At 43.6% G+C, this 26,930-nt stretch overlaps 1 protein-coding gene across 1 annotated transcript in view; it reads right to left on the bottom strand.

Annotated features, from left to right (window-relative positions):
- Positions 1–573: 573 nt before the first annotated feature.
- The window catches only part of PAPOLG (poly(A) polymerase gamma), an 89,188-nt gene continuing 62,831 nt past the window's right edge, over positions 574–26,930 (bottom strand). The window contains exons 15-23 of the mRNA XM_034764197.1: positions 17,320–17,439; positions 16,595–16,704; positions 12,167–12,288; positions 11,901–12,073; positions 11,676–11,785; positions 11,369–11,595; positions 6,493–6,588; positions 2,731–2,790; positions 574–672 (exon numbers count right to left, since the gene is read on the bottom strand). Coding sequence (XP_034620088.1) covers positions 574–672; positions 2,731–2,790; positions 6,493–6,588; positions 11,369–11,595; positions 11,676–11,785; positions 11,901–12,073; positions 12,167–12,288; positions 16,595–16,704; positions 17,320–17,439 — 1,117 coding nt within the window. The remainder of the gene's footprint in view (positions 673–2,730; positions 2,791–6,492; positions 6,589–11,368; positions 11,596–11,675; positions 11,786–11,900; positions 12,074–12,166; positions 12,289–16,594; positions 16,705–17,319; positions 17,440–26,930) is intronic.

The following is a 26,930-nucleotide window of genomic DNA, read 5'->3' on the forward strand; positions in this document are numbered from 1 at the left end:
GCTAAACCAGAAAAAATAATTGAAGTTCACAAAATAATGTATATCGACACCATTAGGAAAGCAGAAACAATACTAGGACTTTCATACACACACTTCTAACCAGAATGGGGCTCCAGTGACTGAAGTAAACATGTTTACATACATTCAGAAAAATGTTATCACAGGACATTTTTTTTTGTATTTTCAGAACAATTTTTTTCAGCTCAAGACAATGATAACAAAGTATTTAAAAAAAAACAAGGACTGCTGTTGGAAGGGGGTTCAAAATGAGAAGTAGATCAGTCAGAAGTAGCAAATATTTAAACTAAAGGCAATTAAAAAAAGACAAAAGCCATGATTGTCTCGACAGTGGCTTGTCAGCAGGCGATCTTGGAAAAGCTATACAGTAATGGAAGTATCCTACAGCATCTGCAGGTCAAAATGCAGACAAAAATTAATAACTGGAAAAATATCTCCAATTCGGTGATAGTAACTCCATATTTTATGTGGGACAGCAACTGCAGTATAAAAGTTAATTGCTTGTGTAAACGACTAAACAAGTGCATATTATCTTTACCTGAAAAGGCACTGTAGTTACCGATTAAGGGTCAATCTGATGGAATGTTTAATGACACGAATGTTATTTGTTGGAACAGGAGAAGATGAATCTGGTAGTTCTTTACTGGCAAGTCTCTACAATAGAAAAATGGAAATCAAGAGGGGAAGGGGAAAATATTTTTAAATATGCATAATGTGAACAGAAGTTGGGTAGAAAGTGAAACTGTTTCAGCTATAAACAAGACCTACAGATTAACTTCATGACCTACCATACCAAACCAAGAGGTCTAGAATATGCTATTCCCCCCACCATAGTGAATATCTGCCAATTCTCTACTAGAAGTTAGACACTTGCAGGCGAAGTGTCTGCTTCTCACTGTGATGGCATTTATTCACTACAATAGTGTAGGGGAAGGGACATTCCCCTGTCCTGCATAGTCTTTCCTCAAGAGTTCAGCTGAATTAGGCAAACCAGCATCAAGCGGCATGTTGCTAGGATTGCCAGGTGTCCAGTCAAAAAGGGACCCTGGCTGCACTGGGGCCAGCAGGCTCCCTACCTGGCTCTGCATGGCTTCCCAGAAGTGGTGACATGTCCTTCGGCTCCTAAGTGGAGGAACGGCCGGGGGGCTCCATGTGTTGCCCCTGCCCCAAGTGCCGGCTCCGCAGCTTCTATTGGCTGGGAACTGTGGCCAATGGGAGCTGCAGGGGCAGTGCCTATGGGCGAAGGCAACATGGCTTCCTGAAGTAAGTGCCACCCTGAGCTCACACCACTCACCCCCTCCCACACCCCAGCCCCTGCCCCAGCCTTGAGACCCCTCCTGCACCTATACTCCCTCCCAGAGTTCACATCTCACACCTCAATCCCTTGCCCCAGCATTGAGCCTCTTCCCGCACCCATACTCCCTCCTGAAGCCTGCACCTCCTCCTGTTCCCCAACCACCTCGGCTCCAAATCAGAACCCCCCCCTCCAATCTGAACCCCTTGGCCCCAGCCTGGAACCCCCTTCTGCACTCTGAACCCCTCATTTCTGGCCCCACACCAGAGCCAGACCCCCACCTCAGCCCAGTGAAAACAAGCGAGTGAGGGAAGGGGGATGGAGTGAGTGGGGGCAGGGCTTTGGAGATAGGGCAGGGTCCTCAGGGGAGGGACGCAGCAAGGGTGTTCGGTTTTGAGCGATTAGAAAGTTGGCAATCCTACAGGGAGTCCAAACTCTGCTGGTTGAGTTGGGTTTTGTTTTTTTTTGTTTTTTTGTTTTGTTTTTTAAGAGTGGGGTAAGAGTCTTAATGTTAAATTTCAGACTATATATCTTGATTGGCCTAGCTTTAGATCAAGAGAGCATGAAAAAATTAGGTTTCAAAATCTGAAGTGTAATTGCTATAATTTGCTGATGTTTTTGAGCATATCCAGTTTTTGGCATTGAAGCCCTGCATGTGATATGGAGGTTGATTAACAGCTCAGAGCACTCAGTGAAGAATGTGATTGAGGCAGAGGATAGATTCTAGTGACACTAAGGGTATGTCTACACTACCCGCCGGATCGGCAGGCAGCGATCAATTCAGCGGAGGTCGATTTATCGCATCTAGTCTAGACGTGATAAATCAACCCCCAAGCGCTCTCCCATCGACTCCTGTACTCCAACACCATGAGAGGTGCAGGCAGAGTCAATGGGGGAGTAGCAGCAGTCGATTCACCGCACTGTCTTGGTATAAGTACGTCAACTTCAGCTACATTAGTCACGTAACTGAAGTTGCGCAACTTAGATCGATTCCACCCCAAGTGTAGACCAGGCCTAAGAAGGCAGTTTGGAAAGAAAGGGGCTTTGTCTAGTTTTTTGAAGGGGTTGTGAAGTTTGAATGCCTGAGATGGTAGGAGACAGATGCATGTGTGTGCAAATGAAGTGTTTTTCAATCTTTGGCTGGATGCCTAAACCTTTAAGTAAGCATGGCAGTTTGGGGCTTCTGTCTGTTTGAGAGCTGCTAAAGCAGCTCTCCAAAATACCACTGCACAGTGTGTAAGTGAGAATCACAGTTATCATATGTTGCCACAAGAGTTAAAGAATTATAGTAAATCAACAGAAAAGTACTTGACACTGTCAAATAGCTAGTGTGTGTAAACAAATATTACCTTAATGTATGCAGGAAATATTCACTAGTTTAGGTTCACTGATAAAGCAAAAGACTCAGTAGACAGTACCTGTGATCTTGATGTGTCAATAGTTGGAATAGGCATGGATTCCCCTCCTCCAAGGCTATCCTAAAAACCCAAAAGTATATAAGAATAGTGTACTGAATGCATTGCAATTAAGTTCCTTTATATGAAAAGCACAAATATCAGCTAACAAACAAATGCTTATTAATTGCCTGCTGTATCTATATTTCTGGTTCCAACTAACAAGAAAGCATTTATGAAACTTTAAAAGTCTCGTGATATCTATTCTTTATGTGGAAGGTATTTTGGGTCATTTTATTCTTCTGTAAAGGAGGGCCTACGTATGTACCCAAAGAGATGAATCACAGGGTGTGCCCCCTCAAGATAATACTTTTTAGCTAAATTTTTGTTACATATTCAGACCTTTTTCACAGGAAAGGGGAAGTGAGAGTCTTTTTAAAATTGCTCAAAATTTGAATGTACATAAAACAGACTGTTCATTTGACATGGCTATTTTACATATAAATCCAGGCTCTGTGAACTTACGTAAGCAGTGCCCAGCTTCTGCCTATAGGTTGGCTGCCTTTTCTTTAAAGAAGTTGATAGAAAATTTTTATGTTTGAAGGAGGCAAGATTTAAATTTTGTTTGTTATAAAGAATTAGAAGAGCTGAGCAAGTAACTGCTTTTTTGGTTTACTGGCAGTTCTGAAAAAAAAAAAATGGATTTGGGTCGATCCAAATTCAAAAAAGTGTTTGCCAAACTGAAAAAGTCAATAAAAACTTTAGGTCAAACAAAATGACAGCAAAGGAAAGGATTCTCAAGATGGCCAGAGGTAACGGTTGTACCTCCCTTATACCTTTTATCCCACTGGTCAGGGCACTCAGCTGGGATGTGGGAGACTGGGGTTCGATTTCTCCCACTCCTGACTTGAGTTTCCCACATTGTAGGAAAGTGTCCAAATGACCAGACCATAGCATGATCTGGGCTGGGTGTCTCAATCGCTCCTATTGAAGCTGTTCCTCTTGGTATACAAAAATATTTGAATAGTCATTGGGAGACACAGACTATAGCCAGGTGATTAGGGTACTCATCTGGAAGGGGAAGACGCAAGTTCAAGTACCTGCTCCAATGACTAAGAAATTGAGAGACCTGTCCCATAATATTCCATAGCCCAGTGGTATAATGCAACATGGTCATAAAAAGAAGGCACCACCTCCTCCCACCATTTTATGAATGGTGCCTAAGCTAAAAAAAAATTTGGCTGAAATCATTGGGCAAATTAGTGTCAAAATTCAAATAGTTTAGAGTTGACCAAAACTGAATTTTTCATCCAATAAGCTATTTGTCCAAAACATTTCACCCAGTTCTAGTTTTGGGTCTACAAATTCAAATGCTCTGAGAGAACTAAACCAGGTTACACTTTGGCTTCCCAGCAAATAATTTCTGGGTGTGATGTGTGGAGAAACAGGAAAATGGATAAAGCTTGATAAGAGCTGTAAGTAATACAAAAAGGTTTTTCTGTCTGATTTTAACTGAAATTTATTCTTAGTCATGTCATTAAGTGGAATAGCTAAAGAATTTCACTTAATTAGTTAGAGTTAAAGTAGTTTATTCAGGATTTAAAAAAGTAAGATGAATGCCTCAAATTATATTTTTTCCCTGTAGATTTTCTCTTTATATCATCTTGGATGCTACAATCTTTGAATGCTGAATCCAGTCCAATTTACTAGAACAGGATACATAGTATCAAAGCCATTTATATGGTTAGAGCTCATGGACCAAACTACCCTCAGATACAAGCACAACTTTCATTCAAATCAGCAGGAGCTGAGAGAGCATATTGAGGCTGAACTTGACCTAGCACGAACAGTCCTTGTTGAAGAAAGCATTGCTGTTTGACTACAAAACACAAGCAAAAACCAGAGGAGTTGGCCTGTTCTGAGGTCCAGTAGGAACTTTCAATTAGTTGAGAATTAAAGTTTAAATTTTTGGAAATGTATAAACAAATTCCAAAAATGTAGTGTTTTCCAGCTCTTTCTTGCCTTTCCACAAAAATGGAGGTAAAATTAGCAAAAGCTATGTTTTTTCCAGGGAAATGGAATTGATCAAAACAACTTAGTGCTCGGTCAATGTCAGCTACTGATAACCTGTCCAGCAGGTTAAGTGTCTGCTCCTAAAGGTCACCTGCACCTGAGATACTATACAGAAAAATACTACAGGGAAGATTAATCATAGTAGGAAGACATCCTACAGCCATTTTCTCCAGTGTATTACCCCTTTTATAAGTATATCAGAAGGCACATACTGCGTCTGTCAACTGTGTAGCATTGGACAAATGAACTCAATTTTCTACCATTTTAACCCATCTTTGTGGTTTAATCATTAACATTTTGTAGGGAAGATTCTGTAGTTTTCTTGGTCTGCTACTTGTCAGTGCAAATTTCACAGATTAACCAGGCCTCACACTCCACAGAATTTTAGCTAATCCAAGCAGCTGATGAACCGTCTTAACAATCAGTTTCATCTATATTTTGCTATAGTACTATCAACACCTATACTTACACCTATACCTACTAAAAGTGGTGGGGAAGGGATTATTTACTTCAGCCAAGATACATAATTAATGCTTCCATAATTTATTCTACAATCCATATTTAAGATACTTGATAGCAATTATGGAGTAGACAAGTGTGGGTTTATGCAACTAGACTGCAGAAATTGAATACTTCTTTACATAACTGCTGCTTAGACCAATGAGGTTTTAATTTTTGAAAGATGACGAGCAAAACATTTGGCTTGGCTTTTTCTATGTCAAATTATCAAAAAATACCTTTCAGGCTTTATTTTTTTGTCATGAAAATTAATGTTTTGCTTAGAAACTTGACTTAGGAACTAGTTAAATGACAGCATCTCAAAGGTTGGTGAAAGCTGAGCAATTGAAAGTGGAGGTTACTTACCTGTAACTGGAAGTTCTTGAGATATGTAGTCATTATCTGGGTGGTGCCTGCGCACCATACGTCCAGAGCCAGAGAAAAATAGTGTCCGCTGGTGCGCATATGCAACCTGGCTCACCTCATTGCCTCCATCTGAAGGGATACAGGGTTGGGTGGACCAATTGCCTCTTCAGTTCCTTCTCTACAGCGAATCAGATAAGATCCAAAGCAGAGGGGAAGGAGGACAGGTAGTGGAATATAGATAGTGACCACACATCTAAAAGAACCTCTAATTACAGGTCAATAACCTCCTTTTCTTCTTTGAGTGATGGTCCCTATTGTATTCCACTGGGGTTGATAGACAAACAGTACTTAAGTAGGAAAAGGGTGCAAGTATGTAGACTGTGGGCTGAGAGGAGTACTGTGGTCCTAAAGGAGGCACAAGCAGAAGAGTCCTGCACCAGGGCGAAATGTCTTGCAACCATCTCAATGGAGGCCCATGTGCCCGCTTTACAGGTGTCCAGGAGGGGTACCTTCTGAAGAGATGCCATAGTTGTTGCTTGTGCTCTGGTAGAATGAACTCTTATCCCATCATTGGGGAGAAGGTTTGATAGCAACAGAATTGAATGCAGTCAGAGATCCATTTAGAAATTCTCTGGGTGGAGATTTCTGACTTTCTGCTGTAGTGATGAATAGTCTCAGGGATTTCTTGATTGGTGTTGTTCTGTGCAAGTAAAAGGGAGTGGAGTTTTCGTTCCCCTGCGGAAGTGTGTGTGGTTTTGGGAAGAACACAGGTAAGTGAATCAATGTGGCTAATGTGAAATTCCAAAACTACTACTCTAGGGGTGAATTTGGGGTGTAGAACAAACAAACCTTATCCTTATGGAATATAGTGTATGGAGAATCTGCCATCACTGCTCCAAGTTTGCCAACTTTTCTAGCAGAGGTGATAGCTATAAGGAAAATGACCTTCATGGAAAGGAGAGACATGGTGCAAGAAGCTAAAGGTTCAAAGGGGGGTGGGGGGGCGCGCCTCTGAGTACCGAGAAAACAAGTTTTAGATACCACTGGGGAGTAGGCTTCTGAATAGCTGGAAAGGTTCTTATTAGGCCTTTCCAGAACCTATTGGTCAGAGGATGTGCGGAGACCGGGTAGCCCTAAGAAGGTGGATGGTATGCCCTGATTATCACCAGGTGGACTCTCAAGGAGCTGATGGACAAACCTGATGTCTTCAAAAGACAGGATATAGTCCAAGATCAGAGGAATATCTAGTTTCTGGGAGAATGCTTCTTTGATGTGCCCAAGAAAAGCGCTTCCATTTAGCTAGGTAACATTTTCTAGTAGAGTCCTTTCTATTATTAGAGAGGAGGTCTCTTACACCTGTAGAGCATGAATGTTATGATGATGATGCCCATCCAAATACCAAATCCTGATGTGGAGCGGATGTGAATCAGGATGCCTGATCTTGCCATCCCACTGGCTCAGGAAATGTTGGAAGGATGATTGGTGGTCAAGATAACATGTGTAGGAGTTTGGGAAACCAGAACTGTGTGGAACAGAAGAGGGCAATCAGGATAACCCTCTGACACCCCAATATTAGGGTGACCAGACAGCAAATGTGAAAAATCAGGATGGGGGTTGGGGGGTAATAAGCGCCTATAGAAGAAAATGCCCCAAATATCGGGACTGTCCCTATGGTCACCCTACCCAATATTCACTACTGTCATGTAATTAGGATATACTTTGTAAAAATATGTCTTGTGAGGTAGTCTAAAAGTCTTGATCTGCTAGACATTAATATCTTGTTGGATTGTGTGTGCTATTGTCATGTGTGAAGTTAGGCTATGTATGTGTTACTAAAACATGTTGTGAGGTTAAAAACACCCACAAGCAGCTTTTCAGGTACAACAGTAAAAAGGCCAAACAATGTTAATGGCTTATTGAGGAAATGCACACAAGCACAAGGATTACCCCAGGAACTGTGTACAATAGAAACCTCTCAGAGATAGCACTATACAATGGGAACTGTTTGACCCATGTCACAGCAAAAGAGCTTTCCAGCAAGTGGGAAGATATAAAAGGAGGACAATGACATCATGAGGGTGTCAGACTCTGGAGATGTCCAGGTACTGTGAGCTGTGTGGTTGTTCATGTGGGCTCCCCAACCCAACAGGGATGCATTTGTAGTAATGGTTCTGTCTGGAGAGGAAGGGAGAAAAAAAGGAACCCATGCATACCCGACAAGGATTTGGATTTGTCCACCATAGCAGGGAAGACACTGGCCAGAACGGTCATCATGAGGGTTACTGACTGACATTTTGGGGAGTACACAGACTGCCGCATTTGAAGGCAACGAAAGTGGAGTGCTGTAGTTGCATGAGACCATATAATATAATGGAGATATCTCATCTCCTAGAACTGGAAGGGACCTTGAAAGGTCATTGAGTCCAGCCCCCTGCCTTCACTAGCAGGACCAAGTACTGATTTTGCCCCAGATCCCCAAGTGGCCCCCTCAAGGATTGAACTCACAACCCTGGGTTTAGCAGGCCAATGCTCAAACCACTGAGCTATCCCCGCCCCCCCCAGGAGAGAGACACATGGCTTGACCAGTACTCGAGGCTTGTTTGTGACGCAGACTAGGATATCATTCATGGTTTGGAATCTGTCCTGCAGGTTCTTTCTTTCTGTAATACAATTCAAGGTTGCCTGGATGAAATCCAGAGATCGTGTGGGGGTGAGAACAGCTTTTTCAGTGTTTACACTGACTCCCAGTGAGGAGAGCAGGTCTGTAGCATCATGGAAGTTGACACACAAAAGTTTCCCTGCAGGACTTGATAACAATGAGCCAGTCATCAAGGTAGCGGAAGACAATGAGACCAATGTCTGACATGGGCTGCTAGACTCTGGGGGCAGTCGCTATTCCAAAGGGGAGTACTCGGTACTGAAAATGGGTAGAGTCCACCAGGAATCTGAAGAAGCATTTGTGAGTGGAATGAATGTCTACATGGAAGGAAGTGTCTTTCATATCAAGTGCCATAAACCACATGCCATTTTCTAAAGATGGAATTATATCTGCCAACATGACCATGCAAAATCCTAGTTTTCAAATGAAGTGGTTGAGACGGGGAAGGTACAGGAGTGGTCTCCAACCAAGCTTCTTTTTGAGTACCAGGAAGTCAAGTGAAACCCTCTCCCTTGGTATTGAGGAGGGACAAGTTCTATTGCTCCTTGCTGCAGCAAGGAGTTCACCTCATTTGAGAATACTCTCAGAGTGGCTTCTAAAGGGGGCGGGCAAGGGTTTTGAAGGTAGTAGGGATGCATACTATCATAGCCAGAGTGGATGACATTCAGCACCCGCTTGTCTGTTATATTGCAGCAGTCCAAGTGCTGAAGTAGCGTAGAAAGGCCCCCAAATGGTGTATGGGGTCAGGAGGTGTCGGGCTTAGCGTTTCATGGCTCTCAAGCACTGGTCAAAAATAACATTGAGCCAGGAGCGGATATCGAGATGCCGAGCCTGTTGAAGAGGATATATGGAAGCAGGGCTTTTGAACCCTCTGTCTCTTACATGGCTCATAGGGCCTCTGTTGGAAAAAAAACAGCTGAGCCATGTGCCTAGGTGTGACCAATGTGCGGTGAAACTTCCTCTTAGAAGCAAGTGTGTATATTCCCAGGAAACGAAGGGTAGCCCTCGAGTCCTTCAGGGTATGGAGGGACTCGTCTGTTTTCTGGTTGAAGAGGTGTGATTCATTGAAGTCCTCAATGTTAATTTTGACTTCTGCATGGCCCTTTCAGAATGGGATGGACCACCACAGAATTGGGAGTGGGGTGAGAAAATAGATTCTGTTCCTTTGGCTGCTATGTAATAACATTTTTCTGCCCTTTTCAGGTTAGGAGCGCAGGTGGCAGAGGAGCACCAAACTGTTCTAAATGGCTCCAGTATGGCTTCATTAGTGGGGGAACCTAATATGTTGGGGTCTGGATGCACGGAGGATGTTTAAGAGTTTGTGCTGAGAGTCCTGGATCTCCTGGAGAGGAATCAAATTCTCCAGCAACTCTGTGGAGATGATCTTGGAACTTCCTGAAGTCATTGTGGGAGAGAGGTGGAAGGAAAAGTAGGAGTCACTGCTTTGTCCAGGGATGAAGATGGCAGCCTTACTGGTTCCAGTGGAACCACCTGATCTATAGCATAATGTCCCTCTCCTCATATGCCAGATCTGGGGGAAGATCGGAGTGTCCCCTTAGAGGGGAGGCAAAGGGTGACTCCCTGGCACATTGGATAGACTCTGCATGGGACTACTGGTTCCAAGGTCCCCCAGTAGGAAGGGTCAGTAGGTGGTCATGAGGGCCCCCATGGCATGGGGTACCAGCGGCTCCAAGTTACATGGGGGAGAGGTTGGTCCCAAACTAGTGCAGGTCTCTTGGGTGGTGGTGAACACATGGGTAGGGGAAGAAAAGTTCATGGGATGATTCAGAATCCCCTGAAGAAGAGAAGTCTGATTCCGGTTCCAGTGGCGGTACTGTCTGTGCCGTTGGAGGGGAGATGTGTTCTGTTTATGGGATGGGTGATAAACTTCTTCCCATGGTCAATTCCCTCAGAGGTGGATCTGACTGGAGCCTCATGGCCTACTCCATGAGGTATTTGTGGAGATGAAGCTCCTGTCTCTCGGGTATGGCTGGGATACAATTGGCAGATACTGAGCCCACATCATGATGTGGGCTTTCTCAAGGCAGTATAGACTGAGGTGTTCATCACTGACCGAGAAGGATCACGGGAAGGCAGCATGGCGTTTGATGCCTGGAGTCCTGGGCATAGTCCTGTACCTAAACAGGGTGGTTTTCCCCAAGAAACTGATCTATAAAACACTAAACTGTTAAAGCTGTTTACAAACTAGGTAATTCTTATTTTGTAGGATGTAGCCAAAGCTGCAGACACTGAAGAGTCCAACCTGGACCATGCAGCGGTGAGAAGAAATTGGAGAGGTGATCAATCTGCCCTGCTCTCTATCTATTTTCAAATTCTCCAGCTCCAGATGCATAGTGCACATGCATAACCCACAGTGGAATACAATAGGGATCATCACTCAAAGAAGAAGTAGAAATTTAGACTCTTTAGTCAAACTTCAATGACTAATGAACATTATGGAGATAGGCTTTGGTCAAGATTTCAATACCACCCCTATAATGAAAGGCACTAACAATATGCATCTAGGTCATTCAGCAAAAAGATATCAGCATTGTTAATTCTGGACTATTTCTATGGTTAAAATAAGCATAACAATAGGAACTTTTGGGCCTACTTTATAAATCACTAAGCAACAAATAAAGGGCACAAGCCTAGTTAAAAAAAAAAAATAAAAATAAAATTTTTCCAGGTTATTTTAAAATGTTTCATAGAGCTTCAGATTAGACGTTGTTCCTATGAGACCAGTTTTTCTTTCTTCCTAGAGCATCTAGTGGTAGGTGTGGTATAGCAATTGTTTCAACTTTCTGAGAGCCTATAATCAAAGTTTAGGATTTAGTCACTGGATTGCTGGAATGAAATGGTTATGTCAGATCTAAAAAATGCATTCTACATACACGAATTTTGAACATTAAACACTACTCTAATTCTAGCAGCCAGTATTTTCTTTTTAAAGGACAGTATTAGAAATTGAAGCTATAAGATTACCTGCAAAGTCTTTTGAAGTTTATCTATACACATCTCTCCAACTCTTTCTCCCTTTGATTCCATATTGAAATGTGTTTTTACCTTTTCTATATCTTTAAGTCTTTTAGTGCATTCTTCTGAGGAAGGTGAATGAGGTCTTTTAGGTGCAGCATTTTTAGAGTTTATAGTTGAAATTCCATTTAGGAGCTGTTGTCCCTGTGCAGAAGGAGGTGTAATAAGTCGAGGAATCACATTTCGTCCTACTACTGTAGGTATGGTGCATCCAGTTGGAGGTAGCACTGCTTTTGTTGTACCTGCAATTTCTGTCTCTGCACAAAGAAAACAGCCTTTAAAATGTAGTTACATAAAGTTAAAGGTTACATTTTCCTCACTATGTTTAGATACATACTTGAACCAATAACTGGAATGGACAGTCCTTTAACAGGCACTGATGGCATAGTGACATTCAATGGCTTCTCTCTACTGGTAGCAGCACTGGTTCTCTGAAGTAGAGTGTTCCTGTTAAATAAGCATTGTATATGCTCTTACACATATTTTAGGTTACAAAGCTCGTCTATCAATTGGTAACAAGTGTACAATCTCCTTGAATTATCCAAGTTTACAAACTACTAACCTTTCTGTTTCTATCAGAGAGTTGTCCAATTTAGAGATCCTGTTTAACAAAGAAGGGGAGCTATATCGTGTTCCTGGGTCTGTGGTCGTGGAACCATCCAAAGAGCTTACATCCACTGAAGCCCTTTTGGATGGAAGTCCACTAATGTTTCGACCAATGTCTGGTATGCTTTGCTGAAAACAAAGGTTACAAGATATAATTTTATATATATATATATATATCACACACACGCAAATATTATGTGAAGGATCAAAACTTCATCATACCTTCTTTCTTTTCTGTAAGATTTCAGCAGGCAAATAATAATGCAGTTGCTTTTTCTTCACATGAGTTGCTTCAATCTTCATGCCTTCTTTTAGCATATTGATGTTATTTGCCTGCCTATGAACTGTAATATGCAATTACCCAATTTAAAGCCACAATACATGTAGATTCCAATTCCCTCAACTTAGATTATATTTTTGTAAAATTATGCTTCTGAATGAAGAAGCCAACAGCAGGCCTTCATTAAGTGTTTTTACACTGAACATATCATATTGGAATATTGTCAATATGTTGAAGCTCATTTAAACTAAAGCTACAATAACAGAAGGTTACCAGGAGAGTTTCCAAATTCATGCCAGTTGATAAAAATAGGGGGACTGTATGCTGGGAAGCTCATTTTACTTTACATTTCATAATCAACCTGGTCCATTTGATATTTGTAGTTCGTCACCATCCTGTAGTAATTTTAACTTTGTTTAAAAGATACCTCTTTAAAACAACTAATTACAGGTGTCTGTGCTGCTTAAAAAGGTTGCAAACAATGGTGGAAAGTAGGAGGAATGTATTTTTTTTTAAATTAAAAAATTTAATTCCCTCTGATTCACTGGACTAAAAGTTCAGTTAACTTTAGCCTCTGCAAACAGTGTTGGGTAATTGATGGATTCAAATATGCATAATTTGCAGATCAAATAACTCAGCTGTTTAAATATTTAAATCTAAAAATGCAGACAAAAAAAGCTCGAGGCAGTTTATTTTGTTTTACTAGCATGACTGCCCACAAATTGAGCAGACAGGCAAAGCAGAGGTAGACACAAAATAGAACTGATAATGTAAGTTAAAATTAGGCACATTTTTTGATGGTATCCCTTTAGGGCAGCATCTTCAGTTTCCATCCCCTATAAACCAAGCACAGTGATACCATCCTTACTCTTACTGATTCAAAGTTTAATACTGGCCATCACTTTTGTGGATGTTCAGTCTTAAGGGTTTACTTATTGGACTTTATATTCTGCATTTGTTTAACTGATGCGTAGCAATCTAAGTTTAAGTTAATTGTTCAGTAGGCTGCCAAGAGCATGTGGGATACTAGAATTAATTAAAAGATCCTGGGCTTCAATTGATCTTTCACCCTGCTCCACTCAAAACCCCCCCATTTAAATCTAAATCAGTGGGTTTATGTACCAATTTAACTATGTACTATTAGTATAAAAGTGTTAATATTGGTAAGTTTACACATAGCTTATTTACCAACGTAAGCCCCTTTTCCTGGGTATAACTTCATACACACTAGTGGGCTGCACCAATTTAGCTATATTGATTTCAAATCAATAGAAAAAGTCTAAGGGCTTACCTAAACACAGGATTTCTGTGTCTCCCCTCCCCCTGCCAATCTGATTAGGAAAGCCTGTGCCTCAAGGCAGAGCTTGGGTAAGCAAGGAATAAGCTGTGTCATATAAAGCAAATTTCTACTGTGGATGCAGTTATACCAGTTTAAGTGTTGAACTACTAATTATACTGATTATAGTTAAAATGGTACAATTTGTTTAGAAAGGCCCAACATTTGCCTAAATGACTTCAAACAGGTGTCCGGTAACAGAGTTGCACACAAAAATATCCATAACTGCATCCATAAATGCATTAATATGGGCCAATCGTTATAACTTAAATGCAAGAAAAAAAATACATCAGTACAGTATTAAAGTTTTAAAGGTTAAATAAGACAGTTGACATTCAAATATATACATGAGCAAAGTTTTTGCAGTGTAAGTATCAGGTAGTCCACTCCTAAGTCTAACAAACTAGCATACTGGGCTTCCACACTAAGATTTTCAAATGCTTACACATTTGTATGCCAGATTTCTTCAAGCTTCTCAACTGCTTTAGCTCTCAATGACTCTTGCCCTGAGGAGCTTTTAGAAGTTACCATATTATCCAAGCACCACTGCCACCTCATTTACAACTGAAGTCTAACAAGCACTTTTTCATTACTCATCAGATGCCCATGTGGAATTTAACTTAACTTTTCTGATAGAATCATAGAACTGTAAGGGACCTCGAGAGGTCATCTAGTCCAGTCCCATGCACTCAAGGCAATAAGTTCACCATAGCTCCAACAACATACTGAGAAACTGTAAGCCAAAAGAGCAACAAGCCAGATTGCTGTCAAATGATCAAACTAAACAAAACAAAAACAAAAAAATCTTATTTTTCAGTTATAGTAGCCTTGGGGATTACTTGCAACAATACTAAGTAAAATATTATGGAATTAAATTAACATTGTCCATTCAGATCTACACTTCAGTGGCTCTAACACATCACAAATGAAAGGGAAGGGAAGAGTCGATAACCTGAGTTAATAAGCTAATAAAGGTTGTGTGTTTGTAACATTAGAATGACTCCATACTCAAGTCCTGAGAAGAGTATTCATGCCTTTACCAATGTAGAAGTGTCCATGACAATATGTTTTCTGATGTTCAATCTAGTTTTAAGACTCAGATGGGAGTTAGTTCAGAACTATCAATAGTATAAAAATTTTGGGTTCTAAGTTCTTGGTTGCTACTCTTGACAAGGGATATAAACTGTTCAGGAAGGACAGGCAGGGCAGAAAAGGTGGGGGAGTTGCATTGTATGTAAGAGAGGAGTATGACTGCTCAGAGCTCCGGTATGAAACTGCAGAAAAACCTGAGAGTCTCTGGATTAAGTTTAGAAGTGTGAGCAACAAGGGTGATGTCATGGTGGGAGTCTGCTATAAACCATCAGACCAGGGGGATGAGGTGGACGAAGCTTTCTTCCAGCAACTAGCAGAAGTTACTAGATTGCAGGCCCTGGTTCTCATGGGAGACTATAATCACCCTGATATCTGCTTGAAGAGCAATACAGTGGTGCACAGACAATCCAGGAAGTTTTTGGAAAGTGTAGGGGACAATTTCCTGGTGCAAGTGCTGGAGGAACCAACTAGGGGCAGAGCTCTTCTAGACCTGCTGCTCACAAACTGGGAAGAATTAGTAGGGGAAGCAAAAGTGATTTCATAGAATTTCAGGGTTGGAAGGGACCTCAGGAGATCATCTAATCCAACCCCCTGCACAAGGCAGGACCAATCCCCAATTAAATCATCCAACAGATTTTTGCCCCATATTCCTAAATGGCCCCCTCAAGGATTGAACTCACAACCCTGGTTTTAGTAGGCCAATGCCCAAACCACTGAGCTATCCCCTGTGGAAAAGTTGGAAAGAGTCCAGCGGAAGGCAACAAAAATGATTAGGGGGCTGGAACACATGACTTACGAGGAGAGGCTGAGGGAACTGGGATTGTTTAGTCTGCAGAAGAGAAGAATGAGGTGGGATTTGATAGCTGCTTTCAACTACCTGAAAGGGTGTTCCAAAGAGGATGGATCTAGACTGTTCTCAGTGGTACCTGATGCAGAACAAGGAGTAATGGTCTCAAGTTGCAGTGGGGGAGGTTTAGGTTGGATATTAGGAAAAACTTTGTCACTAGGAGGGTGGTGAAGCACTGGAATGGATTACCTAGGGAGGTGGTGGACTCTCCTTCCTTAGAGGTTTTTAAGGTCAAGCTTGACAAAGCCCTGGCTGGGATGACTTAGTTGGGAATTGGCCCTGCTTTGAGCAGGGGGTTGGACCAGATGACCTCCTGAGTTCCCTTCCAACCCTGATATTCTATGATTCTATGCCAGAGAAGAGGTTCACACATCTACTGTGCTACTTGAGTTTTAGCTCTTCCCTCATTACCACTGTGCTACATGGACAGAATGTGTATTTTAATTGTTTTACAGGTAGCTCTGATGTTACTGATTTTTCTGCCACTAAAAAAAAAAAAAAAATATGATCAGGGCCGGCTCCAGGCACCAGCTTACCAAGCAGGTGCTTGGGGCGGCCCCTCCGGAGAGGGGCGGCACGTGCGGCAATTCGGCGGACGGTCCCTCACTCCTGCTCGGAGCGAAGGACCTTCCGCCGAATTGCCGCCGCAGATCGCGATCGCGGCTTTTTTGTTGTTGTTTGTTTGTTTGGCTGCCTGGGGCGGCCAAAACCCTGGAGCCGGCCCTGAATATAAATAGTGTCATGTTTAGAAGTCTAGCAGAACTTTTTAGAGTAAGAGACTATTGTATAGAGTGCTTCAATTCAGTCTTCACCATGTTCCTAATATGGTTTGTGTATGTGACAAGTGATGCTCCTTCTCACTCATTGTATGGCTATAGCAGGTACACGTCCAAGATATCTGTTTTGTGGTCAAAATAGGAAGTTTACTATTTTAAAATTAAACCTCCACATGCTCTGTGCCTAGAGCTTCACCATAACTACCCTGGAGGAGGCAGAGTTTGGAAAGAGAGTTTATTGATTATATTAGCTATTTAGACAATCTTGTAAGAGTCAAATTAAAAACCATACCAAGACTAAAGTGAAATATAAGCTTACCTGTATCTGTGAATGATTGTATATCATATGTTAAGTCAATGTTAACACTTTCTGCATTTTCCATTTTCCTAAAAATTATTCCAAGGAACCACATTGATACATAGTTGCTCCTTAAAAAAAAATATATATATATATCACAGATGTGTCTTATTTGTGTGTCAATGTCAGTTCTATTTGGATGTTTCCAATTGACCTTCAGGAAGTGGATTAAATAAAGTAATCTACATCATTTAGCTGTTCATTAATATTAGCGTTTCAGATTTAAGCTGTACTTTAGTATTTATGTGTTTTGGTATACTAGTCAGAGGCACAATATTTCACTCATTCTTAAATGAGATGACATGTTTAGATTGCCTTTTCTTGAAGATATACAGCTGTGGAGCAATGTTTGACTAGCTTGAAATAACTCAACATCAGGGCTGGCTCTAGGAACCAGCAAACCAAGCACGTGCTTGGGGTGGAACAATTTCAGGGCCGGCATTCCGGCCACTTTTTTTTTTGGGGGGGGGGGGGGGGGGGCGCCCCGGGGGTTGGGCAGGGGGGGGGTTTGGGGGGGGGGGGGCAGCGCTTGAGGGGCCAAAAAATCTAGAGCCGGCCCTGCTCAACATGCATTCTTGCAAGATATCTAGAATAACTGAAGACTAGTAGATTTCAATTTAATTTTAACAATGACCAAACTACCACATTCTTAAACTTAAAAAAAAAAAATTAAAAACTTAACTTACTCTTTGCAGTGTTCCTTGTTGACAGGGAAAGACTGAGGATTAATGTGTGCAAGGTTTATAAATTCATTCCTTTCCAAGTTCCCAACAAGTACCCGAATTTTAGATTCAACTAGACCAACCCTAATAAAAACATCAAGTGTTAGGTTAGTTTGGTTTTACTGAATCAGGCACTATACAATAGTTTGAGCTACTAGTTAGACACCAGTCCAATCAGCCCAATATGACAGGTAGCTCAGTGGGATTTACAGGGCCGTCCAGAGGATTCAGGGGGCCTGGGGCAAAGCAATTTCGATAGCCCCTTCCATACAAAAAAGTTGCAATACTATAGAATACTATATTCTCATGGGGGCCCCTGCGGGGCCCGGGGCAAATTGCCCCACTTGCCCCTCCCCCGGGTGGCCCTGGGGATTTAAATACAACCACCCAAGGCTGGATCTCAAAATTTATGTTCACTTTAATTAGGACTAGAGGAAGTTCCCTTTAGACAATAAGACTGAAAAACTAGTGACAAGTTCATGATAACCATCATCCTCGAAAGGAGTTAAAATACAGCCCTTACCATTCTAGCCTATGACATCAAGGGGTTGTAGGATCAAGATACTAGGTTGCAAGTTCTAACATTGGTTGGATTGTAGGTAGGCAGGAAAGTCAGTTTGAAGCAAACTATGCTTGGAAAGGTACTTTAGTTTGTAGTTTGAGATGTCATGGGCAGATTGTGTTTTGAAAACTGCATTTCAGAGCTTTTTAGCTGGAAGAGCAGAGTTCTTGTCAGAGCTAAGTAGAGAAAGACAGTTCTGTTTCTGAAGTATTGAGACATTTTGAAATTTGATCTTGTTCTGATTTGGAAGGCAAGCCAAAAATGCAGAATTCCCCGTAAAAGGGAAAGGAGTGGTATACTTAAGTTCTGTCGGAGCTTCTTCTGGGTCCCATCAGAATCTTGCCTAAATCTAACCAAAATGTTTAGATTTTGCCAACAAAACAGTTTGTTGGCATTTTCCCAATTAGCTCTAGCTGTCCATCCTTGTGAAAGTGTAGGGAGAATGCCTTCCTCTCCAAACCAAGAGGAAAGTCTGTAAGGAGGATAAGGGCAGAATAATCCAAATTATTCTGGAACACACTTAACATTATGTTGAAGACCTGAACAGTAGTGTGTTTTCCTCCGTTACTTAAGGGAATGCTAACCTGAAGCCAGTTTAAAAAAAATTGAAATTTCTAGTCAATTCCATAAATTTCAAAGAATTCAGGTACTGTATTGACCCCTGAATCCACCTGAAAATTGTTTGACTAGGAAAATATAATTTAAAAACTCTTATGGCAGTGTGGAAGACAAAAGGAAGAAAGACTTGACATCTCTTTCTGTACACAATGACAAACTATTTCCCCCCTTTTCTTTAGTACTTTAGCATATCTATTGCATAAACCAGTAAGTTTAAAAAGTCAAACAATTAAATTCATGGTATCATGTAAAGAAATGTTAAGGACAGGAAAAAGACCAAACTTGTCCTTATGTTGCTTTATTACATAAAGAGTGATTTAAAAATATATTTCCTTGTTCCTTAGAATGTTATTGTACATAAATTGTTTCATCATACATTAGAACTGTAACATAATTAGTTATCAATCATGCTACAATTAAAAAGATACATGGATCATGTCAAAAGAAACTCCCTAAGTGTATGGTAACAGTTGTTAGCCAATACATACATGTTAGCCATAGTACACACTACATTAATTGGTATTACGTGCACAGCGTTAATATGTGTAGGTATTGGAAAGTTGTGTTACTTGGATGTATTATACTCTTCCCACAATTCTGTTCACCCATGTCAAGTATCCTGCAAGACTGCAAAGCTGAAGTCAGCTTTGGCATTAGAAAATAAGAAGCCTGTCAAAGCCAAATTACGCAAATGGTGTGTCCTACAGGTAAATCCCAACCTGTTCTAAGTCCAACTGGTTTGGAATGTGGTTTCCAAAACAGAGGTAATGAAAGGTACAGAACAACATGTTAAGGAACTGGTGGGCTGGATTGTAGGTGATGTATAAAGTGCTTTTAAAACTTGTAAACAGTCATGATATAAATGGAGGTAATTTTGGAGGTGCCTCTTCAATGCACACTTACTGTGTAAGGTGAACATGCTGGAAGGTAAGAATTGCTTCCTGAAAGGTGGGTATGTATGTCTCCTTTTTGTATTGCATTGTGTGTCTATAGGCCATAAATTTTGGTTACATTTGATTTGGGCTTGAACATTTTTCATAATGAACCAAAAGTATAGTGAAACAATCAGTTATACTGTTAATCAACATAGCATAAGTTATATCCTCAGAACAGCCATGTTTTACAGATGGATTTTGCTCTTGAGTAGCCACCTGTGACAACTATTAGTTCAGTTAAAACAATATTTTATTGAAACTGTGACAAGCATATGTTAACTGCATTTATATAGCACGTTGTAAGTTACTCCTGCCTGTATTAATACACACACAAAATGTGCAACAGTTAGGGTTGCTACACTCGTACTTGACTCAAAACCACAAAAACAGAAATGGATATGCCAACTCAACAGTACATGTCCTCTTTTATACCCAGATACCTTATCATTACCACAATTATTTACACTACAAACTTAACTCTGTCCCCTACATATGCCAGCCTTTCATCACCTCTGAGTTATCCCCTTCCAGTGCATCACAACTAACACCAGTAGGACAGGGTCATTTGGTAGAGGAGTGTGTGAAGGGAAGCAGCATCTGAGTGAATGAACGAATGGTGGTACATACTGTACTGTTTTGCCGCGTGTGCGTGCGAACATACATACATTTTATAAAGAGAAAGCTGCCAGTGGATGGTCAGACTGCCAAGGAAAACGAGAGCCAAATTTCAAATCTTTCCTATTAAAATGAGAAAAAGCTAAGGCTGCACAGAAAAATCAAAGGGCCTAAAAAAATCAGTTTTGCATCAAAAAGCCACTTATTTTTAGAGCAGTAAGATTTATGCTCCTTTTTGAAACAGAACTCTAAGTATGGAGTTTCTAGCAGGGTGCCCCCATTAACTCTAACATGCAGCCTTAACACAGTTAAGCACTTCATTTTAGAAACAAAACTAATGCTTAACATAGGCTATTATGAAATAATACATAGTTTTGGCTTAAAAATTATTGGTATTAAATATGGCATTGTTTGAAATGAGCACATTTGGATTGTTAGTTACAGAACAAATAGGAGGATATTTTGAAATATGTAACTATTACCTGGTGTTGCTACAGAAGGTAAATAAACTATTATAACCACTGTGATGGGGCAAGGCCAGATGGCTACAGTAAAGTAGTGAGGAACAGGTATGTTAGCTCCAGGCTAAACAAATCCCTGGTACCATGGTAACCAAATGGCAGTTGCTCCAGGGTAATCAAGACACCTGGAGCCAATTAAGATCCTTCTAGAAGGCAGGAGAGACAGCTAGATTGATTGGGACACCTGAAGCCAATCAAGGACTGGCTGGACCTAGTTAAAAGCCTCTCAGTCAGTATAGTGTGGGTGTCAGGAGCTATAGGAGGAACGCAGTAGTACGAATCCATATCAGGTGCAAGGAAGGAGGCCCTGAGGTAATTGTGAAGAAGATATTGAGTGGGGGCTGCTGTGGGGAAGTAGCCCAGGGAATTGTACATGCCCTATTTCCAAAACGTCAGCTTTCATAGCTGCTAAGTTTAGGATCCCTGGGCTGGGGACCCGGAGTAGAGGGCGGGCCCGGGCTCCCCCCTCCCCTCCCTGATTAATCACTGATACTGGGAGACAACAGACTGTGTGAGCGAGGGTTGTTTCTCCTCACCTCCCTTGCTGGCTTATGATGAAAATGGCTCAATAGACTGTGAGCTCTTCTCTCTAGATGCAAGGGTATGTGGAGGGTCACAGTGAGTCTCTGAGGCTAGCAAAAATCTGTCAGGAAACGCAGGATCCACGGAGTCAAGGACAGAACTTTGTCACAACTGGTGTCAGAGGTGGGATCATCATTCACAGCGTGGCAGAAGAAAGAGGTTAAAAAAAGTGCACTGGGGTTTTGGATTTATTTTTGGTTTTGGTTTTTTTTTTGGTTTGCTTTGTATCACAATGGAGGAGGCGGTAAGAGCTCTGGTACAAGCCACTGCAGCCCAGCAGGAGGCCACCCGGGTTCAGGCAAAGGCGCAAGAGTCTATGCGGCTACAGCAAGAAACCAATCAATTATTAATGGGCCAGGCAACCCAAGATCACGCCCTCTTACGAGAGGTAGTGGACCAGCTAAAGATCCTCACCACCCAGGCCCGGGGGTCAGATGGGACGCGAACCCTGAGGGCCACTGGTTGTCTGCCAAAGATGACATCAGAAGATGACGTAGAGGCATATCTCCTCTCAATCGAAAGGACTGCTCAGCGTGAGATGTGGCTCCAGGAGCAGTGAGCCAGCATTCTCACCCCTTTTTTGTGCGGAGAGGCCCAGAAGGCCTACTTTGACTTGCCTGCCACAGACGCCACTGACTATACCCAACTGAAGGCAGAGATCCTAGCACAATCAGGGGTGACAGCAGCGGTTCATGGAGTGGAAGTACCAGGAGAACAAACCCCTGAGGTCCCAGCTATTCGACCTTATACACCTTGCACGGAAGTGGTTACAGCCCGAGGTGTGCAGTCCAGAGAAGATTTTGGAAACCCTGGTCATGGACCATTACATGCGAGGACTGCCACCAGATCTCCGCAAATGGGTAGGCCAGAACGATCCATCCATGATGAGATGATCACGCTGGTAGAAAGACGCATGACAGCCAGGGAATTGACCCGACTACCCAAGGAAGGCCCCTTTTGAAGCAAGCACCCGACCCCAACCCTGGAAGGTGGGACAGCCAAACCTCTGGGGAGTCCTAGGTGGAGAAAGGGGGGGCTGAAAACCAGAGGGGACCTCAGGAGGAAGGGATTGCCCTGAGTGGGGGGAACCCTGGGACTAAACCCCCTAACCTCCATGATAGGGGAGTGATTAGAAACAATTATAGTTGTTATGCATGTGGGGAGTGGGGACACATAGCAGCACAGAGTCCCAGCACTGAGGAGCCTATGCAATGCAACTTGGGGGATTGGGAGATCCTGTGCTCCCTTATCCACCTTGCAGGCATCGCATTAGCCCCGCATAACTACACCGGGCCGGTGAAGATAAATGGAGCAGAGACTACAGCGCTTGTGGACTCGGGGAGTGCTATCACCCTTATATCAGGTAAGCTGGTAAAGTAGCCAGCTGCTACAAGCCAAACATGTAGCAGTGACGTGCGTGCATGGGGCCGTGAGCCATTACCCCACCATCCCAGTGGAGATAGAGGTTCAGGGGAACCCCATTGAGGTGACAGTGGGCATGGTTCCTAAACTCCCATATCCTGTAGTCATTGGGAGGGACTATCCAGGGTTTGATAATTTACTCCCCCCGGAGAGACTGGAGGGAAGTGGGGACCCTGATGGCAGCGACTCATCATTGGGGAATGTCAACCCCCAATGTTCACTGAGATTTCTCAGGATCTATTCCCAGCCCCCCAAAAGGCCCAGAAGACAAAAAAAAGAGGAAGGCTGTGAAGGCCTTGGGAACCCGGATCCTGACCCAGGGCCAGAAGATCGCCCTAATAGGCAGAGGGACACGAGCAGCCATCAGAGAAACTACCACCATGGAAGGTGAGCCAGAGGCTGGCCCCAGCCATGACAGCGGTGAGCCGTTGGAAGAAGCCAAAGCCAGCCCCTGGGAGCTTAGACAGGTTAGTCCCGGGCGAGAGACTTTTGGGCGGGACCTGGCAGAGGACCCTAGATATAACATCAGGAAAGAGGTGGCTGAGATAGATGGGATACCAGTGGAGGGGAAGGTCCGGGGTCAAGGACCTTACTTTATAGTGAAGAAAGATCTCCTGTACCGCGTGGTGCAAATGCAGGAGTAGGAAATGCATCAACTTCTGGTGCCATGAAAACATCAAAAAGCCATATTGAGCCTCGCTCACAGTCACCTGTTTGGAGGACACCTAGGGGTAGAGAAAACCAGGCACGGAGCCTGCGGAGGTTCTTCTGGCCAGGAGTACATGAAGATGTCCGGCGATACTGCACCTCTTGTCCAGAGTGTCAGCTACATAGCCCTCACCCGCACTTGCGGGCCCCTTTGATACCTCTTCCAATAATAGAGGTACCATTTGAACGCATAGCCATGGATCTGATTGGGCCCCTAGAGAAGACAGCTAGGGGCCACCAACATATGCTTGTTGTACTAGACTATGCAACCCAATACCCGGAAGCCGTCCCCCTATGCAACACTGCTTCCTCGACAATAGCTAAGGAGCTAGTACAGATCTTTTCCCGGGCTGGGCTACCCAAGGAGATACTAACTGATCAAGGGACACCTTGATCCAAGTTGATGAAAGATCTCTGTTCATTGCTCCATGTACAAGCCCTACGGACCTCTGTATACCACCCTCAAACAGATGGCCTTGTGGAAAGGTTCAATAGGACCCTCAAGGCCATGATCAGGAAAGTGGTGAGCCAGGATGGGAAAGATTGGGATACCCTATTGCCTTACCACATGTTCGCCATCTGGGAAGTCCCACAAGCCTCCACAGGTTTCTCTCAGTTCGAACTACTATATGGGCGCCACCCCCAGGGCATATTGGATATAGCCAGAGAAGCCTGGGAAGAGGAGCCAAATCCCGGAAGGAACATAGTCGAGCATATACTGCAGAGGAGGGATCGGATAGCCGGAGTTACACCCATTGTACGGGAACACTTAGGCCTGGTCTACACTATGGGTTTAGGTCGACTTTAGCAGTGTTAAATCGAATTAAGCCTGGACACGTCCACACGACGAAGCCCTTTCTTTCGACTTAAAGGGTCCTTTAAACCGGTTTCTTTACCACCTCCGACGAGGGGATTAGCGATAAAACTGGCCTTTGCGGGTCGGAATTGGGGTAGTGTGGACGGAATTCGACGTTATTGGCCTCCGGGAGCTATCCCACAGTGCTTCATTGTGACTGCTCTGGACAGCACTCTCAACTCAGATGCACTGACCAGGTAGACAGGAAAAGACCCGTGAATGTTTGAATTTCATTTCGTGTTTGCTCAGCGTGGAGAGCACAGGTGACCACGCAGAGCTCATCAGCACAGGTAACCGTGATGGAGTCCCAGGATCACAAAAGAGCTCCAGCATGGACCGAACGGGAGGTACGGGATCTGCTCGCCATATGGGGAGACGAATCAGTGCTAGCTGAACTCCGTAGCAGTAAAAGAAATGGCAAAGTATTAGAAAAGGTCTCCAAGGCCATGAAGGACCGAGGCCATAACAGGGACACACAGCAGTGCCGCGTGAAAATTAAGGAGCTACGGCAAGCTTACCACAAAGCCAGAGAAGCAAATGGAAGGTCCGGGGCAGAGCCGCAAACTCGCCGCTTCTACGCGGAGCTGCATGCCATTCTAGGGGGTGCAGCCACCACTACCCCAACCGTGTGCTATGACTCTCTCACTGGAGAAACACACAGGGAAGACGGTTCGGGGAACGAGGAAGATGAGGATGGAGGTACTGTAGGTAGCTCACAGCAGCAAGGAAGCGGAAAAACCGTTTTCCCCCAACAGCCAGGATCTGTTTGTTACCCTGGACCTGGAACCAGTAACCCCCGAACTCACCCAAGACCCTGAGGGCACACAGGAGACCTCTGGTGAGTGTACCTTTGTAAATATTTGTAAACATTACACATGGTTTAAAAGCAAGCGTGTTTAATGATTAATTTGCCCTGGCAATCGCGGCCAGTACATCTACTGGAAAAGTCTGTTAACGTGTATGGGGATGGAGCGGAAATCCTCCAGGGACATCTCCAGAAAGCTCTCCTTTATGTACTCCCAAAGCCTTTGCAAAAGGTTTCTGGGGAGGGCTGCCTTATCCCGTCTGCCATGGTAGGACACTTTACCACGCCAGGCCAGTAGCACGTAGTCTGGAATCATTGCATAACAAAGCATGGCAGCATATGGTCCCGGTGTTAGCTGGCATGCAGACAACATCCATTCCTTATCTCTCTTTGTTATCCTCAGGAGAGTGATATCATTCATGGTCACCTGGTTGAAATGGGGTGATTTTATTAAGGGGACATTCAGAGGCGCCCGTTCCTGCTCTTCTGAACAGAAATGTTTCCCGCGGTGGAGGGGAGGGGTGAAGTGATCATCCCAGAGAATTGTGTGTGTGTGTGGGGGGGGGGGGGGTGGTTTACTTGGGTTCGTGCCGCATGTTAACCGGGAAACCGCAGCCCCTCCTTTTACATTGAAAACCCATTTTAAATGGACAACCCAATTCATCCTGGATATGGGAAATGCGCTGCTGTTTGAAACCTTTCCCGCATGTTAAGAAGGTTCAAAAAGCCAAAACACTGTGGCCTGCCTACCATGGCTGCCTGCAAGCCGAAATATGCGACCTTGTAATGAAAAAGTGTACCCATTGTTCTCTAAAATGTCTTTTTTTAACCACCTCTCCCTTCTCCTCCACCAGCTGCAAATGTTTCTCCTTCGCAGAGGCTAGTGAACATTAGAAAGAGAAAACGGAGGACGAGGGACGATATGTTCACGGAGCTGCAGATGTCCTCCCACGCTGATAGAGCACAGCAGAATGCGTGGAGGCAGTCAATGTCGGACATGAGAAAAGCACAATATGAACGAGAGGAGAAGTGGCGGGCTGAATGGCGGGATGAAAAGAGCAAGTGGCGGGCTGAAGACGATAGGTGGCGTCAGCTTGCAGACAGACGGCAAGAGTCAATGCTCCGTCTGCTGGAGCATCAAACTGATATGCTCGAGCGTATGGTTGAGCTGCAGGAAAGGCAGCAGGAGCAGAGACCGCCACTACAGCCCCTGTTTAACCAACAGCCCTCCTCCCCAAGTTCCATAGCCTCCTCACCAAGACGCCCAAGAACACGGTGGGGGGGCCCCCGTCCACCCAGTCACTCCACCCCAGATGATCGCCCAAGCATCAGAAGGCTGGCCTTCAATAAGAGTTAAAGTTTTAAAATGCAGTGTGTCATTTTTAATCCCTCCTCCCCCACCCATCCCAGGCTACCTTGGCAATTATCCCCCTACTTCTGTGAGGAACTAATAAAGAATGCATGAATGTAAAATAACAATGACTTTATTGCCTCTGCAAGTGGTGCTCAAATTGGGGAGGGGAGGGTGGGGTGGGGTGGTTGGTTTACAGGGAAGTAGAGTGAACCGGGTCGGGGGGGGGGGGGGTTGGAGGGTTCATCAAGGAGAAACAAACAGAAGTTTCACACAGTAGCCTGGCCAGTCACACAAAACTCGTTTTCAAAGCTTCTCTGATGCGCACCGCGCCCTGCTGTGCTCCTCTAACCGCCCTGGTGTCTGGCTGCGCGTAATCAGCGGCCAGGCGAGTTGCCTCAACCTCCCACCCCGCCATAAATGTCTCCCCCTTACTCTCACAGATATTGTGGAGCGCACAGCAAGCAGCAATAACAATGGGGTATTCTTTTCGCTGAGGTCTGAGCGAGTCAGTAAGCTGCGCCAGCGCGCTTTTAAACGTCCAAATGCACATTCCACCACCATTCGGCACTTGCTCAGCCTGTAGTTGAACAGGTCCTG

Source organism: Trachemys scripta, chromosome 3 (assembly GCF_013100865.1).
Source record: "Trachemys scripta elegans isolate TJP31775 chromosome 3, CAS_Tse_1.0, whole genome shotgun sequence".
NCBI lineage: Eukaryota > Metazoa > Chordata > Testudines > Emydidae > Trachemys > Trachemys scripta.